Below are 15,927 nucleotides of genomic sequence, written 5' to 3'. Positions count from 1 at the left end.
TTGGCGCTCCGAGGGGCGGCCCTCTCGGGGAGTAGCCCCCCGCCCTGCCTCGGGTCGGCGGCGCGCCGCGGGCCCTGGGGAGAGGGGGCCCGGCCCTGCCGGGACGGCTGCTGCGCCCCCTGCCGCTGTACATGTCCTCGTAGCCATAGTAAGGGTCTTCGTAGCCTCCGCGGTAGTCATGATAGTCGTAGCCATAGTAGTCATTTGGCGCTCCGAGGGGCGGCCCTCTCGGGGAGTAGCCCCCCGCCCTGCCTCGGGTCGGCGGCGCGCCGCGGGCCCTGGGGAGAGGGGGCCCGGCCCTGCCGGGACGGCTGCTGCGCCCCCTGCCGCTGTACATGTCCTCGTAGCCATAGTAAGGGTCTTCGTAGCCTCCGCGGTAGTCATGATAGTCGTAGCCATAGTAGTCATCGTAATAGTCTTCGTAGCCATAGTAATCTGACGGGTACGAGTAGCCCCCGCGCCCACCGCGACTTCTGCCACGGCCTGGTGGCGGCATGCGCGGAGGTGGGTAGTAGTAGTAGTCGTCATACCTACAGAGGCGCACAACGGGAGCTTGGTTAGGTGAGAGCATATGTCAGGCAGGCGGGCGGACAGAAGCCCCCCCCCCCCTCCCGACTCACCCGGCAGTCCTGGAGGTCTGCCGAGCTGCTTGGCGCTCTTTCCTCTTCTTATCTGGAGGTTTGGCCAAGACTATCTCGATTTCTTCCCCGCCGAGCTCCTTCCCGTTCATCTCGTCCATAGCCTGTTGGGAATTCGGTGAGTTCCTCGCCAAAGAAAAATAGGGCAATTCAATCAAGCGTGTCCGACTCACCTTGACAGCAGCGTCCCTTTCCTCAAAGTGAACAAAAGCGTAGTCTTTCAATTTCTTCACTCGCTCCAGCTTGCCAAACTGAGAGAAGGTGTTTTCAAGGAGCTCTTCGGTCACCGCGTTGGCCAGCTTCCTTACAAAGAGCACCTTGACCTGCACCGCAGACAACCGTGTCACCCCCAACAGTCAAATTCGGACCCCGATCCACGGCAAGTAAAGGAATAGCCTAACACGATGTTGCTCGAAGGGAGTCGGCCACGTAAAGCCGACCGTGCCCGTGCCATAGACATGCCGCAGCCTCGCGTTAACCGGCGTGCTCATTTTCTCCAACCAACCTTCGCCATGACTTCAGGGTCGGGCTCGGCGACCGGGTCAGCCCACTCCACCGTTACCGGATTCCCCCACACTTTGACCTTGCCGCTCATGAGGCGGCGGCGGGCTTGCGCGGCAGACTTGTGGTCCTCGTACTCCAGGAAACAAAAGCCTCGGTTCTTCTTCTTGTCGTCCGGCTGGTGGTACAAGATCACTTCTTGGAGACCCTCTGGAAGATTCAAAGCAGCTTAACTTTGCGCCCGAGCCCAGGCCACCCCGGTGACACGACCGCACTTTTGAGAATGATCCTCCGTACGGCGCCACCAAACCTCATCCGCGTCCTAGAAACTGACCTGTAACTTTGCCAAAGTCTTCCAAGATACTTTCTCGAGTCTTGTTCTTTGGGATAGAGCCAACGAAGAGCCGATTGTTGGCAACGGATACGCACACTCCCAAGTACTTGCCAGGGCGGATTTCATAGTTATCACACTGGAGGGTGGAAAAGGAAAAAGTCAACAGCTGAGTCACATTCGCCAACGGATTCAAAAGTGAGGAGCTACTACGACTGCAGTGGAACTATTGTGAACGACGGCTAAGCGCCGAAGCGGCCTCGGTGCCAAATGCTTCCACTTGTGTCCCACACCTTGCGGATTATTCTGCCCTCCGACAAGCTTGATGTAGTTGGCCCGCATTACTTACGAGCTTGACAGCCTTTTGTGCGTCGTCCTTATTGCAGAATGTGATGAAGGCGTAACCTCGATTCTGACCAGAAAGCGGGTCCATCATTAACCGGAGGTCCCAGATGAGCCCGGCGGACTCAAAGAGCGGAACCAGCTCATCTTCGTACAAGTCCCTCGGGATCTTTCCCACAAACACCTGGCAAGGACACAGACAGACTCGTTTGAACTTGTGTGCGACAGTAACAAGTTGTTCTTTGGGCGAGGTCAAAGAGGCTCAATGGGTGGGGTCAACCAACGCCCTGAGAAAGTAATTGCTCGATCCCTGAAAAACAAATACCAAAATTTCATCGGGTGGACTGGCTGACCTTTTTTTTTTTTTTTTAAACAATGCTAAAAAGTGACTGTCTCCACTGCAAAGTTGATGATGGCAACAGTTTATGACCCTCGGAAGACAGAGTCGTTGATATTGTTGCCATCTTTAAATGGGACCAATGGCCCTGGTATTGATCAGCCTCAATTATTCAATTATGGACGACAACTCTTACCTCTGTCCCAATCCCTGGTTGAATTCCGTTGAACACCTTCTCAGGTGGGGGGCCCCCGTATTTCCTCTGGCCTGTGGTGACATCCAAAGTGTATCCTGTCTGCTCCAAAAGAGCCTTAAATGGAAGCAAGCAAAACATGAGCAACGTTGCACGATACGAGCTCAACTTTTACCCCCCCCAAATAAATACATAAATAAATGAATGAATGAATGAATAAATAAATAAATGGGCAGTCTGGGGTCAGTACCATACCTTTATTTTTGTCTCATCTGGCCCTTTCGTGGACTCTTGAACTTTGCTACCTTGCTTCTCTCTCTGTCGATAAGTTTTCATCACTCCACAAAGGAAAGCGCTCTTATTCTGTCGGGAACAGGAGAGCATCAATGAAGCGAATGCATATGGAAGACAGGAGCATGTTCAAAGGCGCTCCATTTGCAGGGGCGGGTGTGTCAGTAAATTTCGGCGGCCGCCAGCCCACCAGTCTGTCATCATCAGTCCGTCGACATTTCAGGCCAGCCCAGTCTGCCAGTCCGTCACGCTGTCATTGCTACTTTAACTGCACTAACGTCATCGCTAAATTTCAATCCGTCACCGCCATTTTCTGACCAATGGAGAAAAAAAGCGGTTTCCAAAGGTAACGACACACGATTCGGATGACTTTGCACAAGGAAAAAAAATAGCTCAATAAATACATTCTACGACACATTTCCATATACAGCCGACACGCGTTTGCGTGTCAGGCCTTGCGCGTTTGAAACAAAAAATGTTGCCCACTTCTCAGCGACGGGATGATACAACATCATTGTGGTCGGTGGGAAGTAACCCGAGTGTAGTCAGGCCTGCGAAAAAACACACGCAAGACGCGTGACGCAATAATAACCATTTGCTCTGAACCTAGCATCATTACCTGTACATGAGACAGATCACTCTCTCTGAACTGCTGCAGCACAGCGAGCGCTCCCTCCTCGCTGAACTCCCGTAGAGCGTCGATGGCCCTCTCGTCCAATTCGTCATGCGACACCAAGCCTTTTGTTCCAACAGAGACAACGAAATTACTTTTTATCACACTTGGAAAACACCAAGACCGTCACTCACCTGTCTGGAAGATGTTCTCTAGATTTTCACAAACATTCTGTGGGAGTCCAGTATTAATGAGTGTCTGGTAGTTCTCCGCGAGGGGTCCTGTCACATCCATGGGTTCTTCTTCCTCTTTCAGCAGGGCAGAACTACCGTTCACCTCAGCGGCAGCCATTCTCCTGATTCGAAGGCAATGGAAGAACTGAATAAGGATTCTCCAGTGAGGGTTTTTCTCCCCACACAAATTTGCTGTGAAGGATGCACTCGCTGGCCAAAGTGTGGAGATAAACTTGCACTGTCGAAGGATTAAAGATTGATGAAAGACTATTTTCAAAATGAAACAAAAAACAAGCAAAAAAAAAAAAAGCCCTAAATCAACAGCACCGAAAACTAAACATGAATTGTCCTCTTTCGTCGGTGTTCTATCCTACAATGCAAAGGCAATTAAAGTCATGAACAAAGCATCGTTAATAAATACGAATTTGCTCTTAATAGACATTGCGAAATAAATGAAGTTACACGTACGTTCCGTTACAACGTTAGAGACATTTGGACCCCACCAAGATGGACTCGCAGTCCCGCCCCCCTTCCAAATCCGCTTGCTAAACAATCCAAGTGAAGGCGCGATTTTAACTGGAGCGGGCCTTGCGGTCCACAACATAATACCGACTACATAAAACGTGATCCCGACGGTGCGAAGATTTTCGAAGACTTGCACGTTTGAACCCCACGCCGCGTTAGTCTGCGAGATGGCTAGCTGAAGAGTGAATGAGCACGAAGGCCGCGCCGCGCAAGTAAACGCCTTCGACATCAAACACACGAGCCGTAAAAGCGGCTACAAAATAGTTAGCAACACTTACCAGCTTGATTCTGTAAATTAACAGAGGTGCGCTTTGAAATGTTAAACAACTAACGCGTCTATCGGGGAGATGAACAAATACTAATGGAAATGTTGTAGTGTCGAACCCACGAGACTAATTTCCAGACAGCGAGTCTCGTCGTCGGTAAGCGAGAACAACGCCACTACTCACAAATATCGCGAGAACTGGTTTCACGCGAACGACAGACAAAAGGGGCGTGCCTCTTTGTCTAGTGGACGTCGTCACGACATTTGGTCAAACCGGCGTTCCGTCGACGACCGAAAAACGTATGTTGCGCCTTCATGTCTGTGGTGACATATGACAATTCAAGAGCAAAATAAGTAAATGTCACAGCTGTTAATCCAAATCACTGTATGGAATTTAGCCTCTCACCAATAGGAAGACATGTCAAGTGCAGTTTCACTTTATTGGTTGTGTTTGCATTCAAAATGTCTCATAACAGGGCAAGTCAATGAGCATTTGATTCGAATTGCTTTGACACTCATGATGGCTCAGTCATCATGCTTGAGCCTTCTAATTTTGCCCTGATGACGGTCAATCTCCTTTTGCAGGCGCTCAATCTCCTTTTTGTGGTGCTCAATCTCCTCTGTGTGGTGCTTCCTCAGCGCATCCATCTGCTCTTTCTCCTTTTGCCTACGATGAGATGAGGGGCCGGTGGTCAACGAAGGACGAAGAAGCACAGAAAAGGGATTCAAGGAGACGGGGCGTCACCTGAAGTACCGCTCCTCTTCTGCTACTTCTCGTTTTCCAAAGGCACCTCCTGCTTCCCTCACAGAGCCTCCTCCACCTCCACCTTTCCCTGCTCCCCTTCCTAACTCACCCAGCTGGAATAAGATTCGATTCAAATAACAACGCATTTAGTTTCCAGAGTGTTCAGGTCACAAATGAAAAGCACATTTTCAAAGCAGTTGGTTTTTATTCGATTATCGTGTTGGTAGGCACCGCACCTTAAGCATCCTATCGGTTTCACTTTCATGAAAAAAAAAGTTTGAGAAAAACTATTACATTAAAAAAAAAGCAGGTCACCTTTGACCTACGGTGGTGCACGAATCCGCAAGTTGCGATGGCCGCACTGACATTAAACGTTGATGTCAAGTGCGGGGCCACAAAATATCAACTATCAAATGGCTGGGCGTTTGAGAGACAAACAGAGAGTGGGGAAATCCATGTCCCCAGCACCGTTTTACACGTGCGCTGTCATATCGACCTCACCAATGCCACACTCGTTGCTGTTGCTTTAACATTTGCGGTTCTATGTTGTATTGACATTGTACATTCGTAAAACGTTATTTTTCCCTTTGTCTGGTCTCAGCAGTATGGTTCTGTTCCTGCATCCGTCTCTTTTGTCCTGTACGGTACATAACTGCGGAAATGACACTTCTTATACGTCGAATCCATTTTACTCAACACAATTCACCGGTCACTCCAAAAAAAAAAAAAAAAAAACGTTGGCCCACGCTGTGCCACTTAGGCGTTGTCTTTGTGAATGCAGTCACCTCAGTATAGAAATATACCAACTTTTTTTGCCCTCTTTTTGTGGGGACTTTATGAATAAAACTGCCACGCCTTTGAGTTCGGTCATGCATTTTGAGCAAAGTGGGCGAGGCATATCGCGGTTTACACGAGTGTCTATTTGCACACGTGACGTTTGCCCAAACCTGTCTGTCTGTTTTAAACACAGTGGAGTATTTGTGGGCACGGTGCCATGAAATCCAACAGTAACGCGAAATCACACTTTCAGGTGGGCGCATTGCGATCGCACTCGACATTGCAAGAGCACCAGATGCGTTCCTCCGGTTGGACTCCGGGGCAAAGTTTCCAGGATGCTTTCAAAACATTAGCAAGCTAATGCTAACACGCGTGGCATTCCCTCGGCAGTTTTACCTGATCGGATGCCATTCTAATCTGAGCCGCGATGCAGCCTCTCGGGTTCAATTTGAACAGAAGCCGGGACATATTGCCTGGTGCTCCGGAGAGAGACGTTGCCGCAGCGGCGCCGGCTTATCGACGCCCGTTATGCCGTCTCTGCAAAATTGCGGAAAAGTGCCAGCGCATCTGGGCGGAAGTTGGCTTGTTGCTGCCAGTAGCAGGTCAGGATGAGAACTGCAATATCGAACTCGAACCCAAGCCGGAGGCTGATTTTGCAGGTTCGAGATGAAGGAGACGTATAAGCGCAACTAGAAGGAGGGCTTGATTGAATTCTTCTTATTTTTACCTCACTCTTATCGTACGACGCTGCGAAGTGCCAAACGCACACGCAAAACTAAATGCAACGGCAAATGAAAAAAACACAAGAGCAAGAATGAAACAAAAAACAATAATCTGAGGTAAATCAAAAACAAAAACAAATAGGTAGTTACAGCAAGAACAACAAAAACGCAAAAATGACGAGATTAGAACAGTATGTCAATTGAATCGAATTCTTTTTTTAAAAATTTTTTTTTAACAAAAACGAAACGCAACGGCAAATGAAAAAAAACGCAAACCCACGACCGACACCATTTTGCATACCAAGATCAACGGCTCATCCACTCAAATCTTCTCTAAAAGCACGATCACACAAAAAGCCTCTTCATTCTTTTCACCCCGAAAGACCCTTTTTTTGTTTGTTTTTTTGGGTGAAACTGAGCTAGTGCAAGCATGGTAGTAGCAACCCTGCAACAAATGGTGGCAGTATACCACTAAACATGGAATCAGATCATTCATCATCATTATCTTCTTGAGCGAATAAGCTATCCATGTATCATTCATGGAGGATACACTCCGATTTCCTTTGAGGGAGCTGCAAATGTTTTATTTTGTGTCGAGAAAACCACAGCCACCGTGCTGCTTTTGTTGTGTGTCTGCGTTTTTTTTTTATTTGCACGTTAATTGTTCTATCGTCATTCACAGACTTCTTCCGGTCCGCGGGGTACATAGCAAGCAGTTCCCTGGATCCTTTCACCTCACCCGCTCAAGTGTTGCCATAGGAAATAGTATCCTGGCAACAGCACTAATCTGTGCAAAGACAAAGGAAGGTCAGGCGCTCAATTCTTTTTTCATAACCTCTTCTTGCTAAAAAGCGTTCCGTTAACCAAGTCAGCCGATCCACATACTTGACGATATTTCATCAAGTCTTCGTGGAATCACGTCAGTTTAAGTGCATTTCTCCAGCACGTCCGCAGAGCACACGCAGGGCACGTAACCGGCCCCCCTTTAATCGGGCGCAAGATGAATAATGGCCCCAAATACAATGCGGGATGTATTCTTACTTCCGGGGAAGGGCGGGGCGGGGTCACATCTTTTCGAATTTCAAGGATGACGCAACAGCGCCCTCGCCACAGAAATGTACAGTTACTGAATCTATATTTCCAACAGACGGCTGCGAGCGCATTTCCCAAACGGTTAAGTGGGTTGCCGAATGAAATTTTGAAGCCGCTTCGCCGGATGAGACGGTGCCGATTTCCCGTGCCCGCATTCAGGTCGCCCGCTTTCAAGACCGCTGGCGCTACAGCCCCCCGGAGTTGCCCGGATGTTGCCATGGTGACCATCGGTGCCGCTATCTGGGCACACGCAGAGTCTTTGTTTTCTGAACACACAAGGTCATTCGAGCCCAGGAGCATCTGGCCCACGTTTGTAAACAGATCCCCGGCTCGATTGGCAGTCACATCCATGTCACTTGTTTTGCACCAAATACTGTAAGTCAGCCACGAAGGCTTGCAGCACTTCCCGTCAGCTTTCTACGACCTGACATCGCATGCTCATAAATGCTCCTTACATCAAAGCACATGTCCTCCTTTCAGGCTTTTCGTTCTGGCTTTTGCCAAACTGCCCGTGGGGGATTTCTTTAGTCACAAAGACAGCAAGCAAGGCAGAGAAAAACCTCAAGTACAAAGTTAACAACGTCCTCACCACATACTGCATTCAAAGTCACAAAGGAAGGTCATGGACTCAAAGGGACCAGATTGAGGAGCACAGGTGGAACGGCAAAAGAGCTCCTGCGCGAGCTACGTGCCGCAAGAAAACAAGACCTAACGTGAAACAAAACGAAACACAAAGCAAACGGTGACAAAGGGGGCCACAATATTCATACCGGAACGGGTGAAAATTCAAGCCATGACGCCTGCACGGAAGTCACGGCAGAAAAACGGAATGGACCTCGTGCTGACTAGAAATTTAGCGACGCGCCCGCCAAGATGCCACTTCACAAAACTGTTTTACAGAGCGAGTACAACTTGGAAGGCACCCGGCGTCGCGAACGTAGTCACATTTGGAGGCATCAATGACAGCAATTACCCACGTTTCATATGGTTTTCAATGAGCAAGAAGTTAATCGATGAGAAAAAAAAACCCCACCTGTGCAGCATCTGCAGACCATAAGCAGGCATCAAATCAAGCCTGAATTGTTTTCCCTCCTCGAGGACGCGCTTTGCCAGACGAGGCCATCTGGCTCCCCTCGTGACTCTGGTGCGCCTTTCTTTGGCACATCAGTCTTGGCCAGTGTCGACAGCCATCTCTCTTCCGCTATCGTTCCCCGACAGTTTAAACACACTGTGGCGCAACGCTTGCTCAAGAAGGCTGACCTTGATCAAGGTGTTCCGCGGTCGCGCCCTTGAGTGGTTTCGGTTCTATTGACCTGACAGAACCATTGATGTTAGCCTCGGTTGCTCCGAGTCAGGAGCTGCCCTGCTCTCGTGTGGTGTTCCACAGGGCTCACTTCTGGGGCCTCTGCTGTTCTCACTGTGGTATTAAAAAGTGCTGTACATGGAGTCACAATAATTCATACAACAAACAAGAAAACATCGAACCCTGCCCCTCTGCACTGTGAGGCGGACGCGCTAACCAGTCGCCCGCCGTGCTGCTGTCTCAACCGGTCCGCGTCACAAAAAAAAACCAAAAAAAAGTTGGGGGACCACTGCTCTTTTGAACCCCTTTTGTTTTCCTTTGTAATGATTCGCCTGCCGAAAGCATGAAAATAGAACGGATGACAGGTGCTCTTTTCTCAAGTTAAGAGCGTGCTTTTTTGGTATCAACAAATCACGACTTCGATGGAGAGACATTTTGCCAGAGGCTTTAGGGTGGCTATTAAAAATAGATTACAAACACATAACCGCGCTCTGTGCGCTTCCACCGAGTCTTCTTTTAGCCAATCTTTCAAAGTGTCTTTTGTTCTGTCAACATATTCAAACTAAAAACGATGGTGTCCAGCGTTCGACGAGTCATTTGAGAGTTGGAATTTCACAAGTCACGTCACACAACTCGGTCATGTCGGTGTAGCTTTGTTTTATTATAAATTCATCACATTCATTTTGTGCTGTGCAAAATGTACAGTTTAGGGGATGGGGAAAAAATGCATTCAAAAATAAATCAGGACAAGAGATTACAAACGGTTCATTCAGTCCGTTGAGGTACTGTGTGACTTGGACTGACAGCAAAACAAAGGAACCGATGCAACCGGAAAGAGAATTTGCAGGTAACCGTGACAGCTAGTGACAAAGTTATCAAAACACGTTTACAGGAGACAGAAGGTTCCATTACTCATCGCGACACAGTGGAGAGTAATAACAAATATCCTGAAGCACATTTGTAGGAGCTAGTCATTCATTCTATACACAGTTTATAGAAGTACAATTGTCTACCTGTCACAGACATCTCCAAATGTGGAGTCTTAGGCTAACAAATCTCAAATCGATAAATTCCTTGAATTGCTAATACAGATTTGTCAGACAATATTCTCATCAAGCGTCTATATGCTCGGGAAATAGGAGGAAGATGGTAGAAAAAAGTTGAATCACCGGTAAGAAAAACTGCTTGAGCATCAAGCGCGCGTCCTATTGGCCCATTTCACACCGATGGGTAAAAAACACAAACGTGAGACTGCGCTGTCACGTCAGTGCCAGGAGCCTCATCTTTGTCCAAAGAGTCCCGCAAGGCTGAGAATCAAATGGGCGCTGACCAAAAGGTCTTCCCCAGGCCCGGATCCACAAATTGCCGCCTTGTTTCTGCTCCATGTTAAGAGTCCGTATTGCGACGCTGGTGTTTTGGTATCGAGGCAAAACGCACACACAAAGCCACCGCTCTGTCGGTTTGTCCCAATGCAGAGCACACTGGTTCCTCATCATACAACACGTGACATATGCGCTCTACTTTGTTTCCAGCCGAACATTGCAGGTCCCAGTCAAAATAAAGAAACCAACCCGAATCCATGAATGGAAGGGGGGGGGGAAACCCTCCCAACCAAACTCTGATCATCGACAACAGCGGTAACGATGACGCGGAAAGGAATCACCAGCAGACAGTTTGAATGTATTCCGAGTATCAGGGATGTGTCTTAAGAGAGCAACGGAAAGGATCAAGTGGAAAAAGAAACAAAGAACCTGCGCCAACTGTGAAACGGCTGCCTTTGCTCTCTTTGCTATGCCGGAAGGGAATTTGGCTGGAAGAGGAGCAGCCGAGAGTCGCAGTTAGCGGGGCGGAGGAGACGGCGTTCCGGTATTTGGGGTGTCGACGAAGTGGAGCTGGAGGTGAAAAGAAGTGCAGCAGGGCTCCTCATCTCAACTGCAGGCTTCAGGAACCCCGCAGCCAACACGAATGCGACCACAGCCGGCTCTGGTCGTCGCGAAGCGCGGGACTCGGAACTCCCCGCCGGGCCCTCGAGCCGAGTCCACCGGGGGAGGCTACGATAAGAAACCAACCCGACCCCACTCTATTGTCCCCTCTTACCCCATCCCGCCCTGCTTTTTCCTGCTTAGGCTGAGGATTTGAAGACCTAGATTCTCGGAGCGACTTTCCCACTCCCTCGATTTCTCGCGTTCATCCCATACGGGAGCCCAAACCCAAAAGGTGAAAGTAAAGCTTGCTGGCTCGCTAGCCCCGCCCCCGGTCTTCAGACCTCTGTCTGCAGGTCAACCATGTCCTGACCCGCCAGGGGGATGGAGGTGCCGCTCTTCTCCCATTCCACAGAGTGCAGCTCCAGCGGCGAGGCGGCCAGAGGCTCCAAGTCTTTGCGGACCCAGGCGGGGGGGGACTGCTGCGCTAAGCCCCGGACCCCTTCCCAAGGCCTCTCCAAGGGACCCGGCTGTTTGTCCTGCGGGGGAACAAAGGGACGACGCTTAGTCGAGAAACGACGCCGCGAACGTCGCCTGAGACGAAGCTCCGATGTCATCCGAACGAAATGGGCTTCATTCCATCAGAGGCGATTTCGGGAGCGTGAATATCACGTCCTACTCTATCCGGCGCTGTGTCTTGACTACGCGTGGTTACTTTGAAATTGCGGGTTCATATGAAAAACACTCACGCTTTGGTTGGTTTTGTCACTTCCCGCTGATGAGACGCTCCATCTCACGGACTGTAGGAAGCAAGGAAGAAAATGCATCCTTAATTCAAATGACCTCACGTTAACCGTAGCGCAAATACGAAGACCCTGTCGTGTGTCAATACCCCAAAAAAGCAGCGAGGCAGGAGAACCGGGGCAAACTGAACAAAATGTATTTTTTAAAAAAAGAAGAAAAAAAACACTTGCGGGGCTACACCGGAAACACCAAATCCAAAACACAAGGTCCTGAGAAAGCCCGGTAAAGCAAAGCAACAAAACAAACAGAAACCCATGACAGGAACCACGACCATCATGTTTTTCTCGGGTCGTTTCGCCACCACCAAACTCCTCCGTTAGAATACCATTCACCATGCCTCTGCTGCCATACTTCTTATCCTTTTTTTTTTTTTTCCGGACACTACACAAACCCAAAAAAATTCCTTTTGGTAGGAGGATGAGCGATGGGCGCAATGGGTGAGCAGATCGTATACCTTGCTGTCAGAGGCGGGCGACTCCCTGTCTTTCTCAGCATGGTGCAACTTCCTGTTCAGATCCTGGAACATGTTCTGGTGGCGTTTCTTGGTGTGCATTATTTTCTGCGGAGCCCATTGACCCAAATCATGAATGTTGAAATCAGGATCATTGCGATGAAGAATACTGGAAGAAAGGCGGATGGATGCTTACCTCAAAGTCAAGCTCGGCGTACCGGGACTTTTGTCTCTATAAAATACGAGGGGACGAGTCGGGTCAGTTCGGTTAAATGAGTAAGTCAGAAGCATTCTGGGTATTTTTTTTTTCTTTCTTTCGCTCTCACCTCCAAGGAGCTCATGGACAACGTGGAGATGGTTTCGCTTTTGGACATCATCGAGTTCATCGACTCAAAGGTGTTCTCCAGGCTGCTGTGAGTGATGTGAGACTCACTGGAGATGTTGTGGATGTTCTGGATGGGCGAGTCCCTCTCGGAATAGGACACGCTGACCTGGTCGCAGGGAATGGACTTGATCCCAAAGGCAGCTTGCGGCTCGGCGAAGGGGCCGCTGAGGTGCATGAGTCTGGCCTGCGGCAGTTGTTCCGCGCCGAGGTCGTATTTGGCCTGCTCCTCTTTGGGTTTGCTTCTCAGGGTGGAGGTGGTGTTGGGCATGAGCACGTAGCCGCTGCCGTCGGAGACTCCGCCCTCCGCCTGAACGCGAGCGAGATCCACATCCAGCGGCCGGAAAAGCTCTCCCTCACACACGTACACGGGTTTCCCGCAGGAGGGGTCGACCCCGCCCGCCAGCCGGCTCTTCTCTCTCTTCAGGGTGAGAGTGTGGCTGGAATATTCGGGGACCGCCTGCATGTGGGTCTTGTTGGACGGCAGGGTGTGGAAGTTGGGGCCCATGGGCAGAGGCATTTGAGGGGGGGACATCTTCTCTTCGGATGAGCCGCTCATTCCTTTGAGGAAAAAAAATGACCATTACGGTCAATTAGAGCACGTGAAGGGCATCCGCAACGAAATGCAAATGGCAACGTGTTCGGGGCAAAACGTGGATGCAAATCCTGATTCCCCACTCAGCACTTGCAAACAACTGCCGCCGTGTACAAAGCGCCGTACGTGGAGCAAAATCATCCATACAAAAAAAACCCAGACACAAATTAATAACGACGACGAGGCCATCTAAAAATCAAGTCTCACGTGGAGTCAAAAACCAAGGCATAAAAATGACGAGTTTGACGGATATGGGCCGCCAGGGGCCTTGCCGAACGAGAGCGAGCGCCGACGGAAAAGGCTCGTTTGAACGCGCTCGCCGGAGAAAGGAGAGGCTTTGTGGAAGATGAAAGAAGCCCGATTTAATGCTCACCTGGGATGCGTGAATCGCCATCCTTTTCCGTATCGGACTGGTGAAAAGGAAACAAACATTCCGTCAATGCAACATGTTCATTTCGGGGAGAAAATTGCCAAGGCGCTCACTCGATACGATCGTCACGCCAAGAAACATACCGTAAGCTGGTTGTGGCCATTGTGATGCGAGCTTCCAGAATCTCCATTGCCGTCATCCTTGCGGTCAACGACCCTGCACTTCACGGCTTCCTGAACCTGAGAAGGGGACGCTCGCTTCAGGGACTTGCATTGAAAGCAAAACGCATCGACAGGACTGGAGCCGGTTCCTTACCTCTCGACGCAGGATGCAGTGCACCATGACAATGATGAAGCCTTCCAGGGAGTCGAAGACGGCAAAGAGGATTTGGAAGAGGGCCGAGCGGCGGTCGGTGATGGCGAGCACGGCGGACATCCACGTCAGGGCCAAGAGGGGCAAAACCACGCAGGAGCTCCACAGCGAGGCCCTGCAAGCGAGGGAGGCGGCCATCCAGTTTTTTAGCATTTTGCATGTTGACCCAAACACCGGGAAAGCGCTTTATGTTTCGAGGGTGTCGAAATACGGAGGTCTAGACGGCCCGGTTCACGAGCTGAACTCTTGTTCACCGAGGTACCACGGAAGTGCGTCTTCTATGACTGGCACCCAAATGAGTTGCAAAGCGTCGCAAGCAGACAAGTACAAGGAACCAACGTGCAGTTGTAAGGGTACATCCGCGATTGATTGCATCCTTTGAATCGTGTCCGTATCGTTTATGTCCTCCAGTGGTTCGGTTGATGTGACGTCATCGTACATCGCCAACATGGCGCGACCAGCACAAAACCTGAATGCAAGATCAAGCGAACCTACCCGGCTCTCTCCTTCAGCTTCACATCGGTAATGCCGTCCTTGGATACCAGCTTGTTAAACACCAGAATGCCAATGACCATGTTCACCTGTTTTGGGGTAGGAGAGGGCGGGGGGGGGGCGTTATAATGGAAAATGAATTGCAGTCATGGTACATGACCGATTACGATTTTGGTCACGGCTCAAGATACGTACCAAAACAACAGCGGCGGCCGGTCCGACGAAGGAGTAGAGGAGTCCGCCCTCAAGAGAGAGCCAACAGCTAAAACAAAAACATTTCGAGTACTTTTAATACTTGGCCTGATCAAACCTCTCTGCAAAATACGCTTCCAAAGTTTGTGATTTCACCCCAATAAAAGAGGCTTTGAGTCTTAAATTGCCTTCCAGTCGGGCAAATTAGCAACAGCATCATGTGCGGAGGGGGGGGGGGGGTTCACACTGAAAAGCAAAAAAAAGGAGACCGAGACTTACTAGTTAACGGTGCCATATCCCTTGGCTTTGGTGAAACCCACAGACACGGCCACCACCAACGCAGGTAAGCCTGTCAAGATGAACAATAAAAGGCTCAGCGTACGAAACGAACACGGGCAACCGAGAAAGTATTCGGCGAGAGGAGGTCAAGGAGGGGGAAAAAAAACAAAGAAGGAGAAAAAGAAGTGAACTACAGCTGCGCTCACCCCAGCCCAAGCACAAGAAGCGCTTGCGGATGATGCGCTTGCGCAGGCGGCCAGTGACGGCCATGTAGGACTGCCAAGCTTCGGTCAGCACCCAGCAGAAAGAGGAGAGGAAAAAGAAGTGCAGGAAAGCCGCTACCAGTGTGCAAACCACCTGAGGAAGCCCAAAGGAGAAAAGGGGGGGGGGGAGAATAGCTGTCACCCAAAGCGCAGAGCTTCACCGAGCCTTGAACTGGAACTAGGAAGAAAGCAAAACACCAACCTTATTACGAGCCTGAGTTTGTCCGAGGAGGATGAGGGCGTTGGAGCAAATGATGGACAGGCAGAAGTTGATGAGGATAACGGAGCGCTCGGAACGGATGTACCTGGAAGAGAAACAAAAGCAAATCAGCAAATGAGTTTGGCTGCGGAGAAGTGAGAGCCCAAGGCCCTTTTCGGCTTTGCTCCGAGAGGGGACTCACTTCCACACGGAGACGTAGATGATGATGAGGAGGAGCAGGGTGAGGGAAGACACCCCGCAGCCGACGATGAGAGTCACGGATGGAAGAAGCGCCTTGTCCATGATCTGGCGGGGGGGGGGAACAAAAGACAGGGCCTCTCAGAGCTGCGCAAAAATCAACAGCCAGACTCCGCACGGGGGCCCGAGCGAAGCGCCACGCGATCCGCGGCGGCTCCCTGGAGGCAAACACCCGAACGGCAGCCCGAGCAAGGTGACCTCGAGGCCAACGTGTGCACAAACATCAAGCGGCCAATCAAACAAAGGGGCGGGCTGGCTTCATTTCTGTCTCCGGAGTCAATGAGAGGAGATTGGGGAGACGGAACAATTCGCACCTTCTCTTCTTGTCATTTTGTCTCCCCTTCCTCCGTTTGCTCATTGCTTTCCATGCGACGCTTTTTTTGGTGTGTGTGTGTGTGTGTGTGTGTGTGTGTGTGTGTGTGTGTGTGTGTGTGTGTGAG

The 15,927-nt window shown here is 50.2% G+C and overlaps 3 protein-coding genes across 12 annotated transcripts in view; all 3 read right to left on the bottom strand.

Annotated features, from left to right (window-relative positions):
- Positions 1–4,585, bottom strand: part of LOC109527171 (heterogeneous nuclear ribonucleoprotein R) — a 9,618-nt gene extending 5,033 nt beyond the window's left edge. For 2 of the 4 annotated variants that reach the window (XM_019888922.1, XM_019888919.1), the window contains exons 1-11: positions 4,283–4,585; positions 3,441–3,601; positions 3,253–3,371; positions 2,598–2,705; positions 2,346–2,459; positions 1,820–1,996; positions 1,474–1,609; positions 1,144–1,349; positions 812–961; positions 621–742; positions 205–530 (exon numbers count right to left, since the gene is read on the bottom strand). In XM_019888922.1, the coding sequence (XP_019744481.1) occupies positions 205–530; positions 621–742; positions 812–961; positions 1,144–1,349; positions 1,474–1,609; positions 1,820–1,996; positions 2,346–2,459; positions 2,598–2,705; positions 3,253–3,371; positions 3,441–3,597 (1,615 nt within the window). In that variant the 5' untranslated portion in view covers positions 3,598–3,601; positions 4,283–4,585. Of the gene's footprint in view, positions 1–10; positions 531–620; positions 743–811; positions 962–1,143; positions 1,350–1,473; positions 1,610–1,819; positions 1,997–2,345; positions 2,460–2,597; positions 2,706–3,252; positions 3,372–3,440; positions 3,602–4,282 lie in introns of all 4 variants that reach the window. The other 2 variants (XM_019888920.1, XM_019888921.1) reach the window with 2 other exon arrangements.
- Positions 4,586–4,690: 105 nt separating this feature from the next.
- Positions 4,691–6,376, bottom strand: atp5if1a (ATP synthase inhibitory factor subunit 1a). The gene is made up of 3 exons (XM_019888935.1): positions 6,188–6,376; positions 5,015–5,127; positions 4,691–4,936 (listed from the first exon to the last, which is right to left on the bottom strand). The coding sequence occupies exons 1-3, from the start codon at positions 6,257–6,259 to the stop codon at positions 4,795–4,797; spliced, it is 327 nt and encodes a 108-aa protein (XP_019744494.1). The 5' UTR covers positions 6,260–6,376; the 3' UTR covers positions 4,691–4,794.
- Positions 6,377–9,545: 3,169 nt separating this feature from the next.
- LOC109527168 (brain-specific angiogenesis inhibitor 1-like) overlaps positions 9,546–15,927 on the bottom strand; it is a 30,115-nt gene continuing 23,733 nt past the window's right edge. For 6 of the 7 annotated variants that reach the window (XM_019888914.1, XM_019888915.1, XM_019888916.1 and 3 more), the window contains 14 exons: positions 15,432–15,535; positions 15,233–15,335; positions 14,974–15,124; positions 14,768–14,837; positions 14,492–14,558; positions 14,300–14,385; positions 13,748–13,919; positions 13,576–13,671; positions 13,436–13,472; positions 12,412–13,028; positions 12,282–12,317; positions 12,089–12,193; positions 11,580–11,630; positions 11,169–11,369 (listed from right to left, as the gene is read on the bottom strand). In XM_019888914.1, the coding sequence (XP_019744473.1) occupies positions 11,169–11,369; positions 11,580–11,630; positions 12,089–12,193; positions 12,282–12,317; positions 12,412–13,028; positions 13,436–13,472; positions 13,576–13,671; positions 13,748–13,919; positions 14,300–14,385; positions 14,492–14,558; positions 14,768–14,837; positions 14,974–15,124; positions 15,233–15,335; positions 15,432–15,535 (1,896 nt within the window). Of the gene's footprint in view, positions 11,370–11,579; positions 11,631–12,088; positions 12,194–12,281; positions 12,318–12,411; positions 13,029–13,435; positions 13,473–13,575; positions 13,672–13,747; positions 13,920–14,299; positions 14,386–14,491; positions 14,559–14,767; positions 14,838–14,973; positions 15,125–15,232; positions 15,336–15,431; positions 15,536–15,927 lie in introns of all 7 variants that reach the window. The other variant, XM_019888911.1, reaches the window with a different exon arrangement.

Source organism: Hippocampus comes, unplaced genomic scaffold (genome assembly GCF_001891065.2).
Source record: "Hippocampus comes isolate QL1 unplaced genomic scaffold, H_comes_QL1_v1.1 scaffold674, whole genome shotgun sequence".
NCBI lineage: Eukaryota > Metazoa > Chordata > Actinopteri > Syngnathiformes > Syngnathidae > Hippocampus > Hippocampus comes.
The sequence above is the reverse complement of the archived record's forward strand: the minus strand, read 5'-3'. Positions and strand labels throughout refer to the sequence as shown.